The following is a 19,343-nucleotide window of genomic DNA, read 5'->3' as shown; positions in this document are numbered from 1 at the left end:
TTGGCCTCATCCACTACCACACGAGTTCTTGTGCCAATATTTGTCTGTTCCAGCATGTACATATAACTGTATAATAAAGTAAAACTCTCTTCTGGACTTCCTCGCACTTCATTAGCAACTTCTCTTTTTCCTCTCCATGCTGAGGTGTATGATACATGCACACCAACTCTTCGATGAACCAAATCGATCAGAACTTTGGGAACTGGTGTGTCAAATGTACCAGGATAATCTTGAGCCAAAACAGATGCAACAATTTGTGATGTGCCTTTCCTTCTATCAGGCAGTGTTCTTGTAGTAACAACAGAACATGTATGATGCTTGATGTAACTTCTAACCGTCCAAAGATCTGTATTCTTCAACTTTACAACTCGCACAAACCACTTGCAACTGTTTTGGCTCCTCGGCTTTTAAGCACAAATCTCTTAGTATCCGACTTAATTATATCAAACTCATAACATTTCTGATGTGAAGCCGTCTAAATATGGACTTTTGCTTCCTCCTTGGTTCTAAATTCTTGACCTAAAACCAAACCTGTACCATCATCATGTGGATGATAGACAACTCGTGGTCTTACTTATGTATCTTCAAACACATGCTCATCTCTTTCCGTGAAATTCTCATGCATCTCAATGTTTCCGTGAAAAATGAGCACACCACCAGTACCTTCATCACCAGTTGCATCATTCTCAGTACCATCTTCATCACCAGCCTCTCTATCCGACAGTGTTCTTGTAACGACAGAACATGTATGCTGCTTGATGTAACTTCTAACCGTCCAAATATCCGAATTCTTTAACATTACAACTCGCACAAACCACTCGCACAAACCACTCGCACCCATCTTTGTCACCTCGACATTTAACCACAAATTCCTTAGTATCCGACTTAATTATATCAAATTCAAAAGATTTCTGATATGATGCCGTTTGAATAAGAACTTTTGCTGCCTCCTTGGTTATAAATTCTTGACCTATAACCAAATCCATACCATCATCCAGTCTCTTAATAACACCATCATGCATCTCAATGTCTTCGTGAAAAGTGAGCACACCACCATTACCATCTTCATCACCAGCCTCTGTAGTCTCTTTATCAGATATACCGACATAGACATCAGTTTCATCATTCTCAATACCATCCTCATCACCAGCCTCTATAGCCTCTCTATCAGATAGACCGACATAGCCGTCAGTTTCATCATCCGCTTCTGAAAGTTGCACTTCTTCATTGATGAACTCCACATGTAGAACACTTCTACACTTTTCATGATTTACTTGCAGTAGATAACCAAAAATGTCTTCATCATTCCAGATGTATGATGGCTTGTACGAATACAATACCATTGGAAAGTAACTAATCTTCACTAGCACCTTAGATTCATCTACCTTTATCTTTCTGCAAATACGATCAACCAAACCAGAGTAAGTGATCTTCTCCATTGATTTCCTCAACACAATCGTGTGAATTTCATCTTCTCCTTCACCATTTCCCGAGATCCCTTTATTTCAGCCCCATCTTTCATATAGTATCCACCATAATCAAAACAAATGATTATGCAATGCGGATTTTGCATTTTCCTGAAATAAAATAGAATATCATTAGAATTATCATTATTAAGATGCTTAGAATTAATTCTCACACCGTACAATCTTCTCTTACTAATACTAATCTAATTCAGTACTATACATAATAATACTAGAAATACTAGTAAGAATTCTAAATATAGTAATTCTAGTAGTTCCAGTAAAACTATTTTGCCTTAGTAACTAGTTATACAAGTAATACCCAGAACTTATCCTTGTACTAACTAATCCGCTTTTATGACGATATTGCTAGGATTTTACATTACCCATGATGTATAATTCATCTTAAATGAAATTACATACAGAAAATCATCAAAACAGACATAAAATATACCCAAAATCTATAAACACAGTTTTCAAAATCTTTTTTAATCTCTCATAATGTTCATTTGATCTTCTTTTTTTTACACTAGCCGAGATATACACTTGTTTTTAATAACATTTCAGTAAAAAATTCATCAAAAACGTACATAAAAATACCCGAAAGCCCTAAACACAGTTTTTGGAATTCTTTTAAATCTTTCAAATTTTCATCAAATCATATATTTTAAACACTGCCCATGATATACACGACATTTTAATGTTATTTTACAAAAAAAAAATCATCTCAAACGAACAAGAATTACCTGTTTTAGGAGCTTCAAAATCGCCAATGGAGGTTGAAGAGGAGGAGAGAGTACGAGGAAGAAGAAGGACATGTGGGCCAACTGAGCTCTTATTGGTTAATGTTGTCTTGTGGACCATGTAGGTAGTTGAATTGTAGTTGGTTTATTTAATTGAAGAAATAAATAGAAAAAAACTATTTTGAGAAGCGCAAGGATAAAATGGTAGGGAGAATAGAAAGGGGGCTGTGAAAATTTATTCAGGAAAGTATGGGGTATATAGAGTTAATCTCCAAGAAATAGCCACAATTTTATAATATGGGTAAATGATGACTAGGACAATAGCAGCTAGATATCATGGTTTGGTAGTGGTTATACATATAACATAAAGAACATAGCTAAAAAGTTTCCAGAAAAAAGAACATAGCTAAATCTAGTTTGTTTGGTCACAGATATTTTTCCTGGCTAAGTAGTGGCTAACTTAGCCTGGGTTTAGCCACTGTTTTTTAATGTTTTGTGGTTGTATCTTGTTGGTGGCTAATTTGTAGATATTTTATTTTAGCTTTAAAAACCCGTGTCTAGTCCATGAATATATCGAAGATTTTTACAAGTGATTCTTCAATCATCCACTAAAATTAGTCATTCATTGAAGTTATACAAAATGCAAACGTTATTTATTTACACATGACTATTTATACTATTTGCTTCACGTATAGTGTAGTACATCGTTTATTCTAAGAGCTATGACGATCAAAATCCAAATTATAAATTAACTAAAACTATATAATATTATAATATATTTCATTTCAACATTATTTGAGAAATTAAACCTAAATCCAAAATATAGTGGAAATATAAAATACATGGTTGATAATATAATATAATAGTTTACTTTTATAGTATAGTCAAATATATTAATCTCTCATTTTATAAGATTTTTTTTTTGTCATCAACTTATACAGATTCATACAGACTCTGTGAACTAAACCGGGAGATATTGATCCATATGAACGACGAAAGGCGGTTGCTTCCTGACATTGCGTGCTAGGCTATCCGCCTTTGAATTTTGCGTTCTTGGTACATGGACGATCTCTGATTGGAGGAAACTTTCTTTCAGGGTTTTAATATCTTCCAAATAACTAGCAAAAGCTGGTCATTCTTCTGGTTCCGAAACCATCTTCACCAATTGAGAACAATCCGTTGCAAGCATAACCTGAAATTGACATAAGTTCCTCATACATTTCATTGCCCAGAATATTGCTTCCATCTCCGCATGGAGTGGAAAGAGACTAGCCCGAACATTCCTCACCCCATCAGCCCTTCGAACCCATCTAAAGTATTGAACCAACAATGTCCGGAGAAAATATTATTCTCTTTCCAGGAACCATCTGTGAAACACCATCTACCTGGAATTGACGGTAAAGACGTAACCTCTACGTGTGATACTGCTCTCTGTTCATTCACAATTTCTGCTTCAGCCCAGAGTGCTGAGTTTAATTGATTGGGTTTTTAAAGTTTTTATAAGATATTTTCTTCCAAAAAAATTAATTGGTTTTTTTAAGTTTTGTTATGGTTATATTCTTCATTTCTGTCCCCATATAGGTATTGATCAAATTCTTCTTATACTATCATGTGTTTGACAATTTCAGAAATACATAAAGTCTTTCAAAACTTGAAGTTTGACAAATAGCAAAAATCAAATGAAATAAATAAATAAGAATTATAATTTACTAGTGAAATAAAATTATATAAGAGTTTGTGAATTACTTGGAAAGAACAGTCTTCTCGTTTGGAACAAGTGACCACGACGTTGCAAAATCTAAAATATATATTTTCTTGCTAAAATATTTATTTTCTTGTGACCAGCAAGAAAATATATATTAAATTTGTAGTCAATATTCAAAAGTAAGACTGATTGAATATATTAACATAATGAAGGATCTATAAATAGCTACATGTTGAAGATAATGATCTAAAACTATTTCATTCAGCTATTTGTTGAAACAAAAAATGTCTGAAAACGTAGGGAAAGATGAGAGGAAAGTCACTGAAGGGCAATGGACTACCGGTTTATACGATTGTTTCTCTGAAGATATCTCTACATGTAATAATATCATTTAACTTTATAACTGTTTTATTTCTTACAAGTTTACAGAGATTTTTTTAAAAAAGAGAATATTCGTTTTAGTCATACCTATTTCTTTGCTCTTGCTTGTGTATGAAGGTTACTTCACATGGTTTTGTCCTTGCGTTGCGTTTGGGAGGATCGCTGAGATTCTTGACAAAGGAGAAACAAGTAGGTTTCCTTTCACTGTAATCTCACATCGCTAATTAGATGAAATATAATACGGAATTTTTAATGACGTAAACCACATATAAAAACAATTTTCAATTAAGCCAGGTCTCAAAAAAAAAAAAAAATCAATTGGTTATTATTTGGAAAACAATATCGGAAATGTCAAATTTGTTGATCTATAAATTTTATCGACATAACAAAACGAAGAATAAAAAGAAAAAAAATAAATAAATGGAAATAAATAACTGTATTTTAAACCTTGAAAAACGATATTCATCAGTACCATTTAACTATGGTTGTAACTAGTAAAATAAGAAGGAATTGGTAGAATTAAAAAATATAATGATGTGAATGTAGTACATAAAAAATGGAATAGAATTCATTTCATTTTTTCATAACCAAAATTATTATAAAATTGTTTTTGTATTTTATCTATTATTTGTGGAACTAATGGAATGAATACTTCATTTCACATGTCAAACGGTGAAAAAATAAAATTAATGAAATAAGTCATTTCACATTATTATTCTATTCGAAAAAAATCAACAATCCAACTGCAGCTTATATACAGATGTGCAGTTTATTATTTTATTCGATAAATGTACCAAGTTTTTTTTTTGAAAGTTGATTATATAAACGGGTTATGATTTTTTTTAAAAAAAAGGTCAAGGACTTGCTGGATTAATGTTGGTGGCAATGTCTAAAGTTGGATGTGGATGGTACTATGCTTCAAAATACAGAGCCAAGTTGAGGAACCAATACTCATTGCCCGAGGAGCCTTGCTCGGATGGCGCAATCCACTTCTTTTGCTGCTCATGTGCTCTTTCTCAAGAACACCGCGAACTCAAATATCGGGGTCTTGATCCCTCTCTAGGTAACCAATCTTTTTTATCTTCTCTTTTTAGCAATGATGCCATTTCTGAATTTAAACGTGTTTGTCGCCGCTACGATTACTATAAAGAAATTGAATTAGGGAAGGTTTCTAAGAACATATATATGTATACGCCACTTACAAAGCCACCATCCAAGACCGTCCCAAACCAATTAGAGTACCATTCTTCAGTATTCAATATTTTGTTTTGGAAACCATACACACAATACACTTATATGTAGAGAACTATTGAACTCAACGACTAAGACATTCTCTTGGATTATTAAATGTATAATTCCAACGAACATCACCGGCAAATATACCGTTTTTGGATCAAACAGTTATAAAGAATCTAAGGATAATGATTAGATTTTTGAGGTTTAGGAAAAATCTTGAAAGAATCAAATGAGAAAAATGAACATCGAGATTTTATTGATCAAAGATTGCATTACAAGAATGATTTCTAGTGTAAAGTGAATCTAAAATCTATAAAATCCTTATGAGAAGTGTTCTAGGTCTAAGATCCTTTGATAAAGAGAGATATCTCTTTATTTATACAAGGAAGAATCTAGGGCTTCATAGTAAATTGAACTTAATTTATTGTTTAATGGGCCTTGAGGGAGGATGTAAATCCACTCCCAACATTAAAGAAAAATTAAGAATATAACTTTAACCACATCTTATCTATTAAAACAGAAGTCATCATTCTTTTAATGTTTGATTTTTAAAAAATGGACCACTAAAAATTCTTTAACATTTCATTGTCCTATCATTTAATGTTATTATTAATCTTAATGATACCCCCACGATTTAAACAACCATCAAAGATCTATGTACTCACCAAATAAAACGTGCACTGTAATATTATTTATAGAAACGTGATGAACACTATCATATTATTTGATCTTTGAAAGTTGATCTAGAGTCATATAGTGCAAGTGTCTTTGCTGTGATAAATTTTGTCATATAATTTAATCTCTGAAACTTGATCTAGAATCATATAATCGTACATATAAACGTGTATTAAATTTCATTTACCATTGATGCGCAGCAATTTTCTTCCATATATTCATACATATTGCTCACTTTATATATTTCTTAAAATTGACAACATTGTTCTAAATGACCGTAGCCTTATATTGCAATACTGATATCTTTAACAAGAGAAAATTATCACTTTTAATTCAAAAAAATATTATCACTTTTTAAACCAAATACAGTAAGCATTTGGAGAAGATGAAAATGGTGCATTACCAACACGAAAATTTAATATCGGATATATTCGTATTGCAATACGATGGGTCACAAAATATAGGTATATTTAGTTACCTAAAACAATTTTGTTTTTGAAAAATGACCTAAAATAATTTTATATCTTATATTTAAAATTCCAATATCTATAAGCCATAAATATCATTTGTAATATCAATATTGTGTAAAACAAAAATGTTTAAAATAAATAAAATCTGTTCAAATCTAACACAAATATCGTAAAAGATATATGCTCTCATATCCTTACCAAATTTTCAAATTAGTCCCCTAGTCTATATTTGCGAAGTGATTTTGTCATATGTCCTCTCTACAATCAATTTCACAAAACAAATATGACAAGGCTTCCGTAAAAATATGACATGGATAATTTTATTTAATGTTGATTTATATTTTTGGCAAACTTATTAGAATATGGTAATAATTCATATATTACATTTAATATTGATATTTCTTTTTGGTAAACTTTTTTTAAATATGGTAATAGCTCATACATCATCTATAAAATAAATATATTCATATATAACATTTCAAATTTCGAAATATTATTATTTTTGTATAATTATCTGATTTGTATTACTAAAGCTTTCAAAAATTCCTACAATTTTTTTAAATTTTAAATAACTAATCGTAAGATCGTTAGTTTTTTATATACCTACAAATTTTATAAATATTGTTTAGGCTAAATTTTTGATAATTATACAATTTTAAATCTTTTTATTAGTTTTATACAAATTGATTTAATATATATCAAATCTATATTAAATATTAGTAAGAAAATAGTAAAATCTATAATATTTAATAAAATTTATTTTTAAATATAAGTTAGATTAAAAAAATTATTTACTGCATATAGTGCAGGAAAACACCTAGTTAGTATCTAAACATGTATCCTTTAACTTTTCCCCAAGTATATTCTAAGATTCACATAATTTCATACCATAAGAAGTTATAACCTAAAATTATGATTTAAAAAATTCGTATTAAAATATATCATTTCCTAATTTTCTATTTGAATTCAAAGCAACGATACCCTAAATCTAGAAACAGTTTCATCTATAAATAAGAAGCGTGTATCCACTAAACCATCACCACATTCACGCAAGTGTAACTTTACTCAAAAATGTTAAACCTTATTTTATTAGAGTTGGAGCTTGGAGGATCTATCGGTAGTTTTTTTTTCTGACGGCAAACGGCTATTCTATTACTCAAAATTGAGGTGTCTGAGGAGCCAGACCGGAATAGAACAACCAATAAAACATAAGGATCTATGAAAAGAACGTGCATTCTTAGCTAGCGAATCCGCAATCTCATTCTGCATCCTTGGGAAGTAGCTGATCTTGAAGTCTGATAAACACAACCGAAGAGTTTGAATGATCTGTTGAGAAGTTGGGTCAATCGTGTGGCTGTTCTAACATCGCAATCAGGTCCTTGCAGTCCGTCCCAAACTTCTGACAGTACGAGTGATGTATCATTCTCTCCATTGCCCACTGTAGCGCTTCCAGTTCCGAGTGTAATCCACCATACAAATATCACCCAAGCATAAGGCTTGTGTTTCTTCATTAGTCTGTACCTGTGGCAATATCGGTTCAGTGTCTCTTGCGTTGTACCAAGCTTGGCACTCACTCTCTGCATACCTGACTAGTTCCAGTGGATCTCTATTTATGCCTCTAAACAACTTATCACTTCTAGCTTTCCATATGTACCAAATTATCCAAGGATAAGGATCTCTATCATCTTCTGGCTCCAGAATACCATTCTTTCTCAAAAAAAGATAGTCCATATTATCGTAAATACTTGGTACCGGGAAGATTTCAGGGCTCGATGGCGTTGATGATAACTCCCATGCTTGTAAGGCCGGTGGACACTCAAAGATAGCATGAGTAACGGTCTCTTCTGGTGCTCTACATCTTGGACAATAATTGTCGCATCGCATGTTACGGCGTACCAGATTCCTTGTTACCGCTACCTGTCCTGATATTAATTGCCATATAAGATGGCAGATCTTTTGTGGCGCTTTTACTTTCCAAGCAAAGGCTTGGAGTTTTGTAATGCTAGGTTGTAGAACTTCTAAATCCTCCTCATCCCTCATCAAGTTTGTAGCAACCCAATACCCCGATTTAACAGTATACTGTCCATTCTTCGAGTAGCTCCAGCAAAATGTATCACGTCGATGGGTAGGGCTTATAGCCAAACTCAGGATCAGCGGAATATCTTCTTGAGCTATATATTGTTCAAGTAAACGAACATCCCATTCCTTTGTAGCTGGATTGATAAGACTGCTTACGATCATCTTTGGGTTCACTGCTGGAGCCCGGGACCGAGCCGGTCTAGCTGGCGTCGAAGGGATCCAAAGGTCCTCCCACACATTAATTTCATACCCTGAGTGCACCTTACTTCTGATGCCCAAAAGTAATAGCTTCCTCGCTGCAGTCATACTTGTCCATACATACGATGGGGTATCTGCTGTGCCCAGTCGCAACGGCAAATTGAGACGATAATATCTCCATCGAAGAACTCTCGCTACTAATGAGTCCGGAAATTGTACAAGTCACCAAAGCTGTTTAGCTAAAAGAGCTAGATTAAATCCATGGATCATGTGGAACCCAATTCCCCCCTCCTCTCTAGGCGCACACATCTTTTCCCATTTTGCCCAATGGATTCCTCTTTTTAGAGGGTTCGAGCTCCACCAGAATTGTGCAATGGAAGAAGAAAGGAAGATTCTCACAAATCTTCAAAGGAAGAAAAAAGGTGGACATGACATAGGTCGGAAGAGCTAACAATATCGATTTAATCAACACCTCCTTTCCTCCCTTCGATAACCATCTACCAGTCCAGCCATTCACCCTATGTAGGAGCTTCTACTTTAAGAAAGCAAATAATTTGCACTTTGATCCACTAATATCCTCTGGGATTCCTAGATATGAGTCCATCCCGCCTTCGTTTTGTATACCAAGAGTATTCTGGATTTGCTGCCTATCATTCGCTGGAACCCTTTTACCAAAGAGTAATGAGGATTTGTCAAAATTAATACGTTGGCCTGATGCTTTCTTAGATTTCCTTACTACTTTCATAACTTCTTCACATTCACGGGGCTCCGCCTTACAGAAGAAAAGGCTATCATCATCAAAGAGAAGGTGAGATACCGAGGGGCAAGCGCGAACGGCTCGCATCCCCGTTATCTTACCTTGATTCTCTGCTTGATTAAGAAGGCTAACGAGCGCTTCCGTGCATAGAATAAATATGAAAGGAGATCTATCGGTAGTTAACAGATGAAGAAAGGAGAAGAGAATATGACCGACAAAATAACGAAGAAGAAAGTCTGATAAATTTGTTAAGTTAGAATTGTTGACGTTTTCTTCCCGGAAAAAACAGTAGTTAATTCGGGCTTTTTTAATCAACATTGATTGTTTAAGCTTAGGAAAATTAAATCATCGACTCATGTGACTTTTTTTTTGTCGAGACTCATGTGACTTAAAACAAGAAACTATACAGATCCGTTTATGTTTGTTTGATATTTCAATAGTTTATGTTCATATTTATGAATAACTAATACTAAATGTTAATATTTAATGTATATTAATATTTTTTCAATTGCAGTAAATATGAATATTTTGGTTGATTTAAACATAAAATTATCCTTATTAATATAATTTGAAATAGGACATTTACATGCCAATATTTTATCTAAATAATATATGAAATACAAAATAATTTACATATTTTCTGAAGTAAATATATTTTAATTAGTTTAATATTCAAACTCAAACAAAAAAATATAATAATACGCTACGATACAATTGACTGTGTGAATTTGATCTGGCATGATAAACATGAAAACTATAAAATTATTAAAATGAGAAAAGCATATATAACATTGAAAACATGGTTAAAAATTATAACATATATTATTAATGTAAAAAAAATTTGACAAATAATTGAATACAAATACCTGCGCGGTTGCGCGGATCAAAGTCTAGCCGAATTTTATATCAGGAAACCAGCTGGCATGTCTTGTAAGCTAATTCTATGTCTCGGGCTCATGATGTCTTGAGTGATTCATTGATTCAGATTTATATATTAAACAAACTTGAAAATAGATCAATGTATGTATTATTAGTATATATATTTTCAAGATCATTTCAGGATTCTGTTATACAATTTCTGTTAATATTCAGAATCGACTATTAAAATTTTGTGTTCAATGAATAACACTCTGTACTAAAAAAAAGTTTGAACTCTAGACACAAAAAAAAAATAATAATACCCGTAAGTTTATCCATATAAGATATGTAACATCATTTATAAAGTGTCAAATTATTAACACAAGTTAGAATCTCTTGAAAAAAATTAAGACAATTTATAATTTTATATTAGTCAAAATAATTCATGGTAGTATGAATTTAATTTACAACAATTAAAATAAAACGGGAACAAATAAGTTTACCAGTAATAATACAAAGTATTTTTTTATGAATATGGAAAAGGGTGGCAAGGAAACATGGACCAAAGGACACCGCCGTCTGTAGCGTCAAGCATGGAACGTTGAAGAAGAATAATGTAACGTCGACAAATAGTGATATATATAATTGGATGATTGAAACATAATATTTTTATGGTAATTTTGTTTGTAAAATGTTCTATATATGTTAATACCCTCTAACAACAAAAGTTTGTATGAAAAAGAAGTCATGACGGCTAGGGCTTTGGGCGATTTTAGGGTTTTGGGCGTGGATGAACAAGATACTACCATGGAGGACACCGGAGCAGGGGCGAATCCAGGTTATTAATTAAGTGGGTGCACTATTGATTACAAAATGGAAAAAGTCACAAGGTGGTTTCGAACTCGGGTCTGGTATGGGTGCACAACACCACTTTTCCACCTGCTCTAACTGAATTTTTATGTTTTTCTATATGAATACTACATTATAAATAAATATTATGGGTGCACAGGACCCCATAGTGGGTAACCTGGCTTCGCCCCTGCACCAGAGAGAAAGGAAGGCCACCGGGGGACCCTCCTGATGCTCCAGGCTCTTGGGTGAGGAAGGTTGTAGGGAGTAACGAAGGGGGGATGCCTGTGCCGGAGGAAGTGGTGGACGAGAAGTTCGTGGAGTCAAGACTGAGATTGGAATTTCTGAATGGAGACGATGGGGAGCCGGTGATAACAATAGGGGAAGAGGTGCTGACGGCGATGAATACCCTGTGGAAGAGATGTATGATCGTGAAAGTTTTGGGGAGGAATGTCCCTTTGATGAGCCTGACTCGTAAGTTGAAGGAACTGTGGAAACCTAATGGGTCGATGTTCGTCATGGACCTACCTAGGAATTTCTTCATGGTGCGCTTTGAATCAGAAGAGGAGTACATGAACGCTTTATCGGGGGGGGGGGCCATGGAGAGCGTTTGGTAGTTGCCTTATGGTACAAGCATGGACTCCAGATTTTGATCCGCTGAGAGATGAGATAGTTACGACACCGGTTTGGGTTCGATTGGGACATATACCAGTTAATTTCTATCACAAGACGATTTTGATGGGGATAGCAAAAGGTCTAGGTTGACCGATAAAAGTTGACTTGACAACTTTGAAGTTTGAGAGAGCTAGATTTGCGAGAATATGTGTGGAAGTAAATCTGAATAAGCCGTTAAAAGGGACAATGATAATCAATGGTGAGAGGTATTGGGTCTCGTATGAAGGTATTTCGACCATCTGTTCGACATGCGGCATGTATGGACACTTAGCGCACGCATGCCCAAGAAAGATTGCAGAGAGAGCCTTGGCCATTGTGTCTAACCCAGACACTTCATTGCCTGAGACTACGGGAGATATGAGGATGGAAACTTAATTTTACTAAAGTGAGATCAGCAAGGAAAAAGACAGAGCAACAAATTGCAGTAGGAGGTTCTGTGCGGAGAAATGGGGAAAGGGATGTGATGGGAAGTAAGAAAATGGTGGGTAGTAGACCAAGGGAAGCAAGAAAGGAGAATGTGGTTGAGAAAGTAACAGTGTCGAATAGATTTGGAGGCCTAAGTGAAGAGGGTGTGATGGAGAACCCATCTGATGACGTTGAAAGGGATGATGAGAATAAAGAAAACGAGAATTCTGCTAACCTAAGCTCAGCAGCTTCAAGTGGAGTGTTTGGGAAGAATTTGTCGTTTGCAGCAAAAGGGGTAAGCGGGAATCAGACGTTACCTAAATTTGGAGTCAAAGATAAGGGAACTGACAAAATACGTGGCCCAAATCTACTTAAGCCAAAATCAAGGAATGTTGGGCCTATTCGTGGCCTGGTTTTTGGCCCAACTAGAGGCGAAACGGGTTTGTCGGTGAGTGGAAAGAGATTGAGGGTTGAAAATGCGAGTGTTGGTCGGCCAGGGGGTGTCTTCGCTGGAGTTGGAGAACTCGGTAGAGATGAGAAAGATACGGAGCAGGGCGGTGAACAGAGGAAGCTACAGGCGCAACCTGCGACAACGGAGATACCGTCACTCAATGACATGGAATCCCGGGGGGGGCAGGATAGAGAAGTTTCGGAGGAAGTGGAGGCATAACAATTTCCCCCGACAATTTTATTCTTTGATCATAGAGTTCTGATGAAGTGCATCCTATGGAATTGCCGGGGGGCAAATAAACCTCAATTTCGTAGATCGATCCGTTATTTAATGAAGAAGTTCAAAACAGATATCCTTGATGTGTTTGAAACTCATGCTGGTGGAGAAGCTGAGAGTCGAATATGCCAAGGTTTGGGTTTTGGTAATTCGTTCAGGGTGGATGCTTGTGGCCAAAGTGGAGGCTTGTGGTTATTATGGAGGGAGGAGTTAGGAGAACTTGAAGTGGTGAAGTTTTCGGATCAATTTATTTACTCAAAGATAGGAAGGAGGGAGGAAGTGATAAACTTGATTGTTGTATATGCGGCTCCTACGCCCAGCCGTAGAAGTGGACTTTGGGATGCTTTGGGAGAGGTGATAAGCAATGCTGTTGGGCCGGTGTTCGTGGGTGGGGATTTTAATACAATTGTGCGATTAGATGAAAGAAGTGGTGGGAATGGGAGGTTGTCGGAAGACTCTCTAACATTTGGTGAATGGATCAATAACATGTCACTCATTGACATGGGTTTTTGTGGGAACCAATTCACATGGAAGCGAGGAAAGACGGCGAGTACCTTTGTGGCGAAGAGGTTGGATCGAGTATTATGCCGTGCTCAAGCGAGATTGAAGTGGCAAGATGCAAGAGTTAGCAGTGAACTACTTCAAAAAGTTATATTCTTTGGAGGATGTTGACACTGAAACTCAAGGCTTATTGGTGAGGCGATTTGCGAGCCTTACGAGCCATGACTATGAGAACCTGAACAAGATATTTTCAGCAGAGGAAGTGGAAAAAGCAGTAAGAGATATGGGTAGCTTTACGGCACCAGGACCTGATGGGTTTCAACCGGTTTTCTACCAGAGATGTTGGGAAACAGTAGGGGGCTCTGTGGTGAGATTTGCTACTCAATTTTTCGAGAATGGGAAGCTACCAGAGGATATGAGTGATGCTCTTGTGGTGTTAATACCGAAAGTGACTACACCAGAGAGTATTACACAGTTTCGTCCGATAAGTCTTTATAATGTGTTATTTAAGATCATTACGAAGGCTATGGTGGGAAGATTGAAGGGGGTTATGACGAAATTGATTGGTCCTGCTCAGTCTAGTTTCATCCCGGGAAGATTAAGTGCAGATAATATTGTAGTAGTGCAGGAGGCAGTTCATTCGATGAGAAGAAAGAAGGGCCGGAAGGGATGGATGCTTTTGAAACTTGACCTGGAAAAGGCTTATGATAGGTTGCGATGGGATTTCTTGGAGGACACGTTAAGAGCTGCGGGCTTATCAGATATTTGGGTCGGTAGGATATGGAGTGTGTTTCGGGTCCCTCGATGTGTATTTTTGGAATGGTGAAAAAACAGAATCGTTCAAACCAGAAAGAGGGCTCAGACAAGGAGATCCCTTGTCACCATATATGTTCGTGCTCTGCATGGAAAGGCTTTGTCACTTGATCGATGAAGCGGTAGGAGAGAAGAGATGGAAGCCTATTAGACTATCGAGAGGTGGTCCGGAGTTATCACATATCTGTTTTGCTGATGACTTGATCCTATTTTCTGAAGCATCAGTGACACAAGTATGAGTGATAAGGAAGGTGTTGGAGGCATTTTGTAAAGCTTCGGGGCAGAAAGTAAGCCTCCCGAAATCTAAAATTTTCTTCTCAAGTAATGTTACTAGAGAACGAGGTGAGAGAATAAGTCGGGAGAGTGGAATTGCATCAACAAGGGAGTTAGGCAAATACTTGGGGATGCCTATACTATAGAAGAGGATAAATAAAGATACGTTCGGGGAGGTCCTGGAGAAAGTTGCTTCTCTCAGTCTTGCGGAAGAAACAAACTCTAAGTCTTGCGGGAAGGATAACTATGACAAAGGCGGTGCTGTCATCAATTCCGGTGCATTCGATGAGTACAATAATCTTACCACTGAGCATTCTTGATAGACTGGATAGCTTATCTAGAGATTTTGTGTGGGGGAGTGGACGACACTTGGTTTCATGGGATAAGCTGTGCAAACCAAAAGATGAAGGGGGTCTTGGAATTTGAAGGTCGAGAGATATTCAGTGGGTAATATTGCAAGACACTGAGAGTTTGTGGGCTCGGGTACAAAGATGTAAGTATGCAGTGGGTAATATTCATGATTTGTCTTGGATGGGAGTGAAAAGTAATGGTTCGTCTACTTGGAGGAGTGTGGCTTTGGGGTTAAGGGAAGTGGTTTCTATAGGACACAGCTGGGTCATTGGAAATTGGAGAGAGATTAAGTTCTGGACAGATAGATGGCTTTCAAACCGATCACTTACATCAGTTACAATTGAGGAGCTACCAGAGGGATATAAAAATGTAACTGCTAGAGACATGTGGGTAGTAGGTGGTGGTTGGGATCAACCCCGAGTTGCTCCCTTTGTAACAGAAGATAGTCGATTAGATCTGGCGGCTGTAGTGGTGGACATGGTTAGTGAAGGAGAAGATCGCTTAGCCTGGGGTCAGACCAAGAATGGACAATTTACCGTAAAGACCGCTTATGAACTAATCACGAGGGATGAAACGCCAAGACCATATATGGGGAACCTGTTTAGAAGCATGTGGCATGTGGTGGCCTCTGAAAGAGTGAAGATCTTCCTCTGGTTAGTTGGAAATCAAGCGATTATGACGAATGCTGAGCGTTATAGACGGCATCTCAGTGGAACTAATGTGTGTCAAGTCTGTAAAGGAGGAATAGAGACAATTCTTCATGTTCTTAGAGATTGTCAAGCGATGAGAGGAATATGGGAGCGGTTTGTACCAGCTGCGAAGAGAATTGTGTTCTTCTCGATGCCACTACTGGAGTGGTTATACAAGAATCTGAGTGATAATGAAACAAAAAGTGGAATCAGGTGGTCTTCGATGTTTGCTCTGGCGGTGTGGTGGGGATGGAAGTGGAGATGTGGCAATATCTTTGGTGAGAAGCATAAGGTATGGAGAGACAGAGTAGGTTTCTCGAAGAACTTGGCTAAGGAAGTGCTGCTAGCGAATGAAGTAGAGAGAGGATCTAGAAATGCGGGACAAAGAGTCGAAATATTGGTGAAATGGACGCCTCCACAAGTCGGGTGGATGAAGATTAATACCGACGGGGCGTCGCACGGAAATCCGGGACCTGCAACTGCAGGTGGAGTGTTACGAAATGTTGAAGGGAAGTGGTGTGGTGGTTTTTCCATTAACATAGGAAGATGCGGAGCTCCGTTGGCAGAATTGTGGGGAGTTTACTATGGGCTCGTTGTTGCTTGGGAGAAAGGAATCAGGAAGTTGGAGCTCGAAGTTGATTCCAAGGAGGTGGTGGAGTTTCTTACGATAGGGATTGATGATACGCATCCCTTGTCCTTCCTGGTACGATTGTGCCATGGCTTTCTCAAAAAGGACTGGTTAGTCCATATTGTTCATGTGTATAGGGAAGCAAACCGCTTAGCTGACGGGTTGGCTAACCTTGCATTTTCTCTTCCGTTTGGTTTTCATAGTTTTGATGAGGCACCGTTAGAGGTTGCTGCTGTTTTGCAAGAGGATGTCGCTGGATTTTCTCGACCACGACTAGCTCTATTGTAGACTGGAGTTATGTTTTTTGAATAAACCTTGGGAGTTAACTCCCATATTCCTACCAAAAAAAAAAAACAAAAGTTTTTAATCTTGTTTTTTTTGAAAAAAAGTTTTGTAATCTTGTTTGTAATTTGATTTTTTATGTGGGCGTAAAACAAATATATCCTAAATATGAACCCATATAATTGATTTAGAGAAACAACTATACACACATCCAAAAACAATTATACAATACCCTCTATATCTATGGGTTTTTTGAAAAAAGTTTTGTAAAATGTTTGTAATTTTGTTTGTAAAATATTCATTCCAAGGAAAACAAAAAAAAACAAATAGATCCGAAATATTTCTTCTTATTTACAATAATACTATTATCATCAATTTTTAAACCACCATGAACCATCATTTTTAGCTCTTAAAGCTCAAGAATACAATTTCTATTCATTTTTTTCTCATTCTAAACCAACAAATCTTCATTTCCTCTTCAATTTCGTCTAAAAATCTCTCATAACTTTCATTTTCATAAGCACAAACTTCATATTTTCGAGTTTATTCACTAGTGAATCGTCAAAGATACTTTTTTTTTGCTCATATTTGGAGTTTGGATGGTGGAAATTTTTTGAAACAAGCTTTACACCAGAAAAAGATAACAATTTACGTGGTTTTTGTTATTTTTAGATTTGTATCGCGATAGTAGACTGTTTTGTATGTCTTACACCAATTTGTTGTAGACTTACGATGCAGTTTACTTGTCAACGCACATGTTTAGTTTTGCAATTGGCCAAACAAATTATTTTGTAACACAGATTTCTCCAGAAGTCTACGTTTTTACCTTTGACAAAAAAAACAAAAATAATATAGGTAGACTTACTAAGACATCTACGTAAAAGAGGTTAGTTTTGCATTTGACCGAACTTTTAACTTTTCATAATAGACTTCCGATGAATTCTACACACTGTAGACTGCCCGAAAAGTCTATAAAAGGTCAGTTTTGCATTTGACCAAAACTGACTTTTTGTAAAGTTCATCGGAAGTCTACACTGTAGACTGCCAGTGAAGTCTATAAAATGTCAGTTTTATATTTGACCAAAATTTTGACTTCGTCAGATAGTTTAATTTTGTTTGACTAAAAAGTTTAAAAATTAATCGAAATGTGTAGACTCCTTTCTATTACGTGTAGAATTCCGAAGGACAAAAACATAAAATACATTTTTGATTTTTTTGTTTTGTCATAAGGGTTATTAAGGTATTTTTACAATACATTTATGTTGGTTTTGTATTTGATTGAATATGTAGTACACTTTTAGGTTTAAAATGAATATTTAGGTTGTTTTAGAAAATCCCCCTAAATTCAATGATAAATAGTTATGTTATAAATAAAATTATACTACTATTTGAATTTTGGATATTATAATATGTCTAGCTATTATTACAAACATATTAAATTTTTTAATAATTATAATAAAAGTGAAGTAGTTTTAATAAATTTAATTTGTATTCACATTTTGTAGTAACTAGTTGAATTATTAATATTTATTCTTTTTATAAGAAATTAGTTGTATATAAAAATTGACATAATTATAATATGTATTAAATCATTCCAAAAATATACACAATAATAAAAAAAATAGTTTTGTAATTTTCATTCCATAGATTTAAAAATTCATGCAACTTATTATTTTTCCACAATTCTATGATTAAGTGATTTTTACCAATCAGAACTTACGTTGACTAGTAAGCCATTCCATGATCGCTTATGCTTTCTGTTAAAACCATTTTTTGGATGCTTGCAAAGACACTATCACTACAAGAAAACAAAAATTTAGCGAGGAAATTTAACGAAAAAAAGTAATTGTCGTAACTTTACGTCGACTTTACAAGGAACTTACGAAGAAATATAAAATCAGCGTTATTTCCTCGTAAAATTACGATGAAATTATTTCGTCGTAAAGTCGATGTAATATCACGTGGCTTTTACGAGGAATTACGATTTCCTCGTAAGCTCGACGTAAACGTAGCGTGGACTTTACAAGGAAATATTTTATGTCAACTTAGCGAGGAAATTTGAGTTGTAACACGTTTTTTTCGGCCAACTAACTAAATTTCGTCGTAAATTCCTAGGAAAATTACAACTACCAGATTCGAAAATTTCCTATAAATATGGACATTTGAACATCATTTTAAACACACCAACAAAAAAAAACGTGAAAGAAAAAAAAATGTCGGGCTCTGGGAATATTTTTGAGTTGCGGAGATGCTAACGGGAGAGTGACGAAAGAATACCTTGCGGGGCTAGAGACATTTATGCATCAAGCAGATTCCACACCGCTCGCCCAAGAAAGTGGTAAGATGTTTTGTCTTTGTCGGAAATGCAACAATTCGAATTTGGCAAATCGTGAAAATGTTTGGAAGCATTTAATAAATAGAGGTTTCACGCCAACTTACTATATCTGTTTTCAACTTGGAGAAGGTTATAATTATGATCAGAATGAAGCTAGTAGTAGTAATAGCTATTTTCATGAAATGGTAGCTGATGCATTCGTAGCTCATGATGAAGATGAAGAACCTAATATAGATGCAAAAAAGTTTTA

General features: G+C 35.6%; 2 protein-coding genes and 1 pseudogene across 2 annotated transcripts; all 3 read left to right on the top strand.

The window, feature by feature from the left end:
- Window positions 1-4,184: 4,184 nt before the first annotated feature.
- LOC106301967 (protein PLANT CADMIUM RESISTANCE 9) lies at window positions 4,185-11,270 on the top strand. The gene is made up of 4 exons (XM_013738471.1): window positions 4,185-4,289; window positions 4,410-4,481; window positions 5,146-5,355; window positions 11,109-11,270. The coding sequence occupies exons 1-4, from the start codon at window positions 4,196-4,198 to the stop codon at window positions 11,168-11,170; spliced, it is 438 nt and encodes a 145-aa protein (XP_013593925.1). The 5' UTR covers window positions 4,185-4,195; the 3' UTR covers window positions 11,171-11,270.
- Window positions 11,271-11,695: 425 nt separating this feature from the next.
- Window positions 11,696-12,634, top strand: LOC106336192 (annotated as a pseudogene).
- A 572-nt stretch (window positions 12,635-13,206) lies between these two features.
- On the top strand, window positions 13,207-13,893 carry LOC106301575. The gene has a single exon (XM_013738015.1). It carries the CDS (start codon window positions 13,207-13,209, stop codon window positions 13,891-13,893), a length of 687 nt encoding a protein of 228 aa, XP_013593469.1.
- The last annotated feature ends 5,450 nt before the right edge of the window (window positions 13,894-19,343 follow it).

This window comes from Brassica oleracea, chromosome C1 (assembly GCF_000695525.1).
Source record: "Brassica oleracea var. oleracea cultivar TO1000 chromosome C1, BOL, whole genome shotgun sequence".
Lineage (NCBI taxonomy): Eukaryota > Viridiplantae > Streptophyta > Magnoliopsida > Brassicales > Brassicaceae > Brassica > Brassica oleracea.
This window is presented reverse-complemented; position numbering and strand designations above follow the sequence as displayed.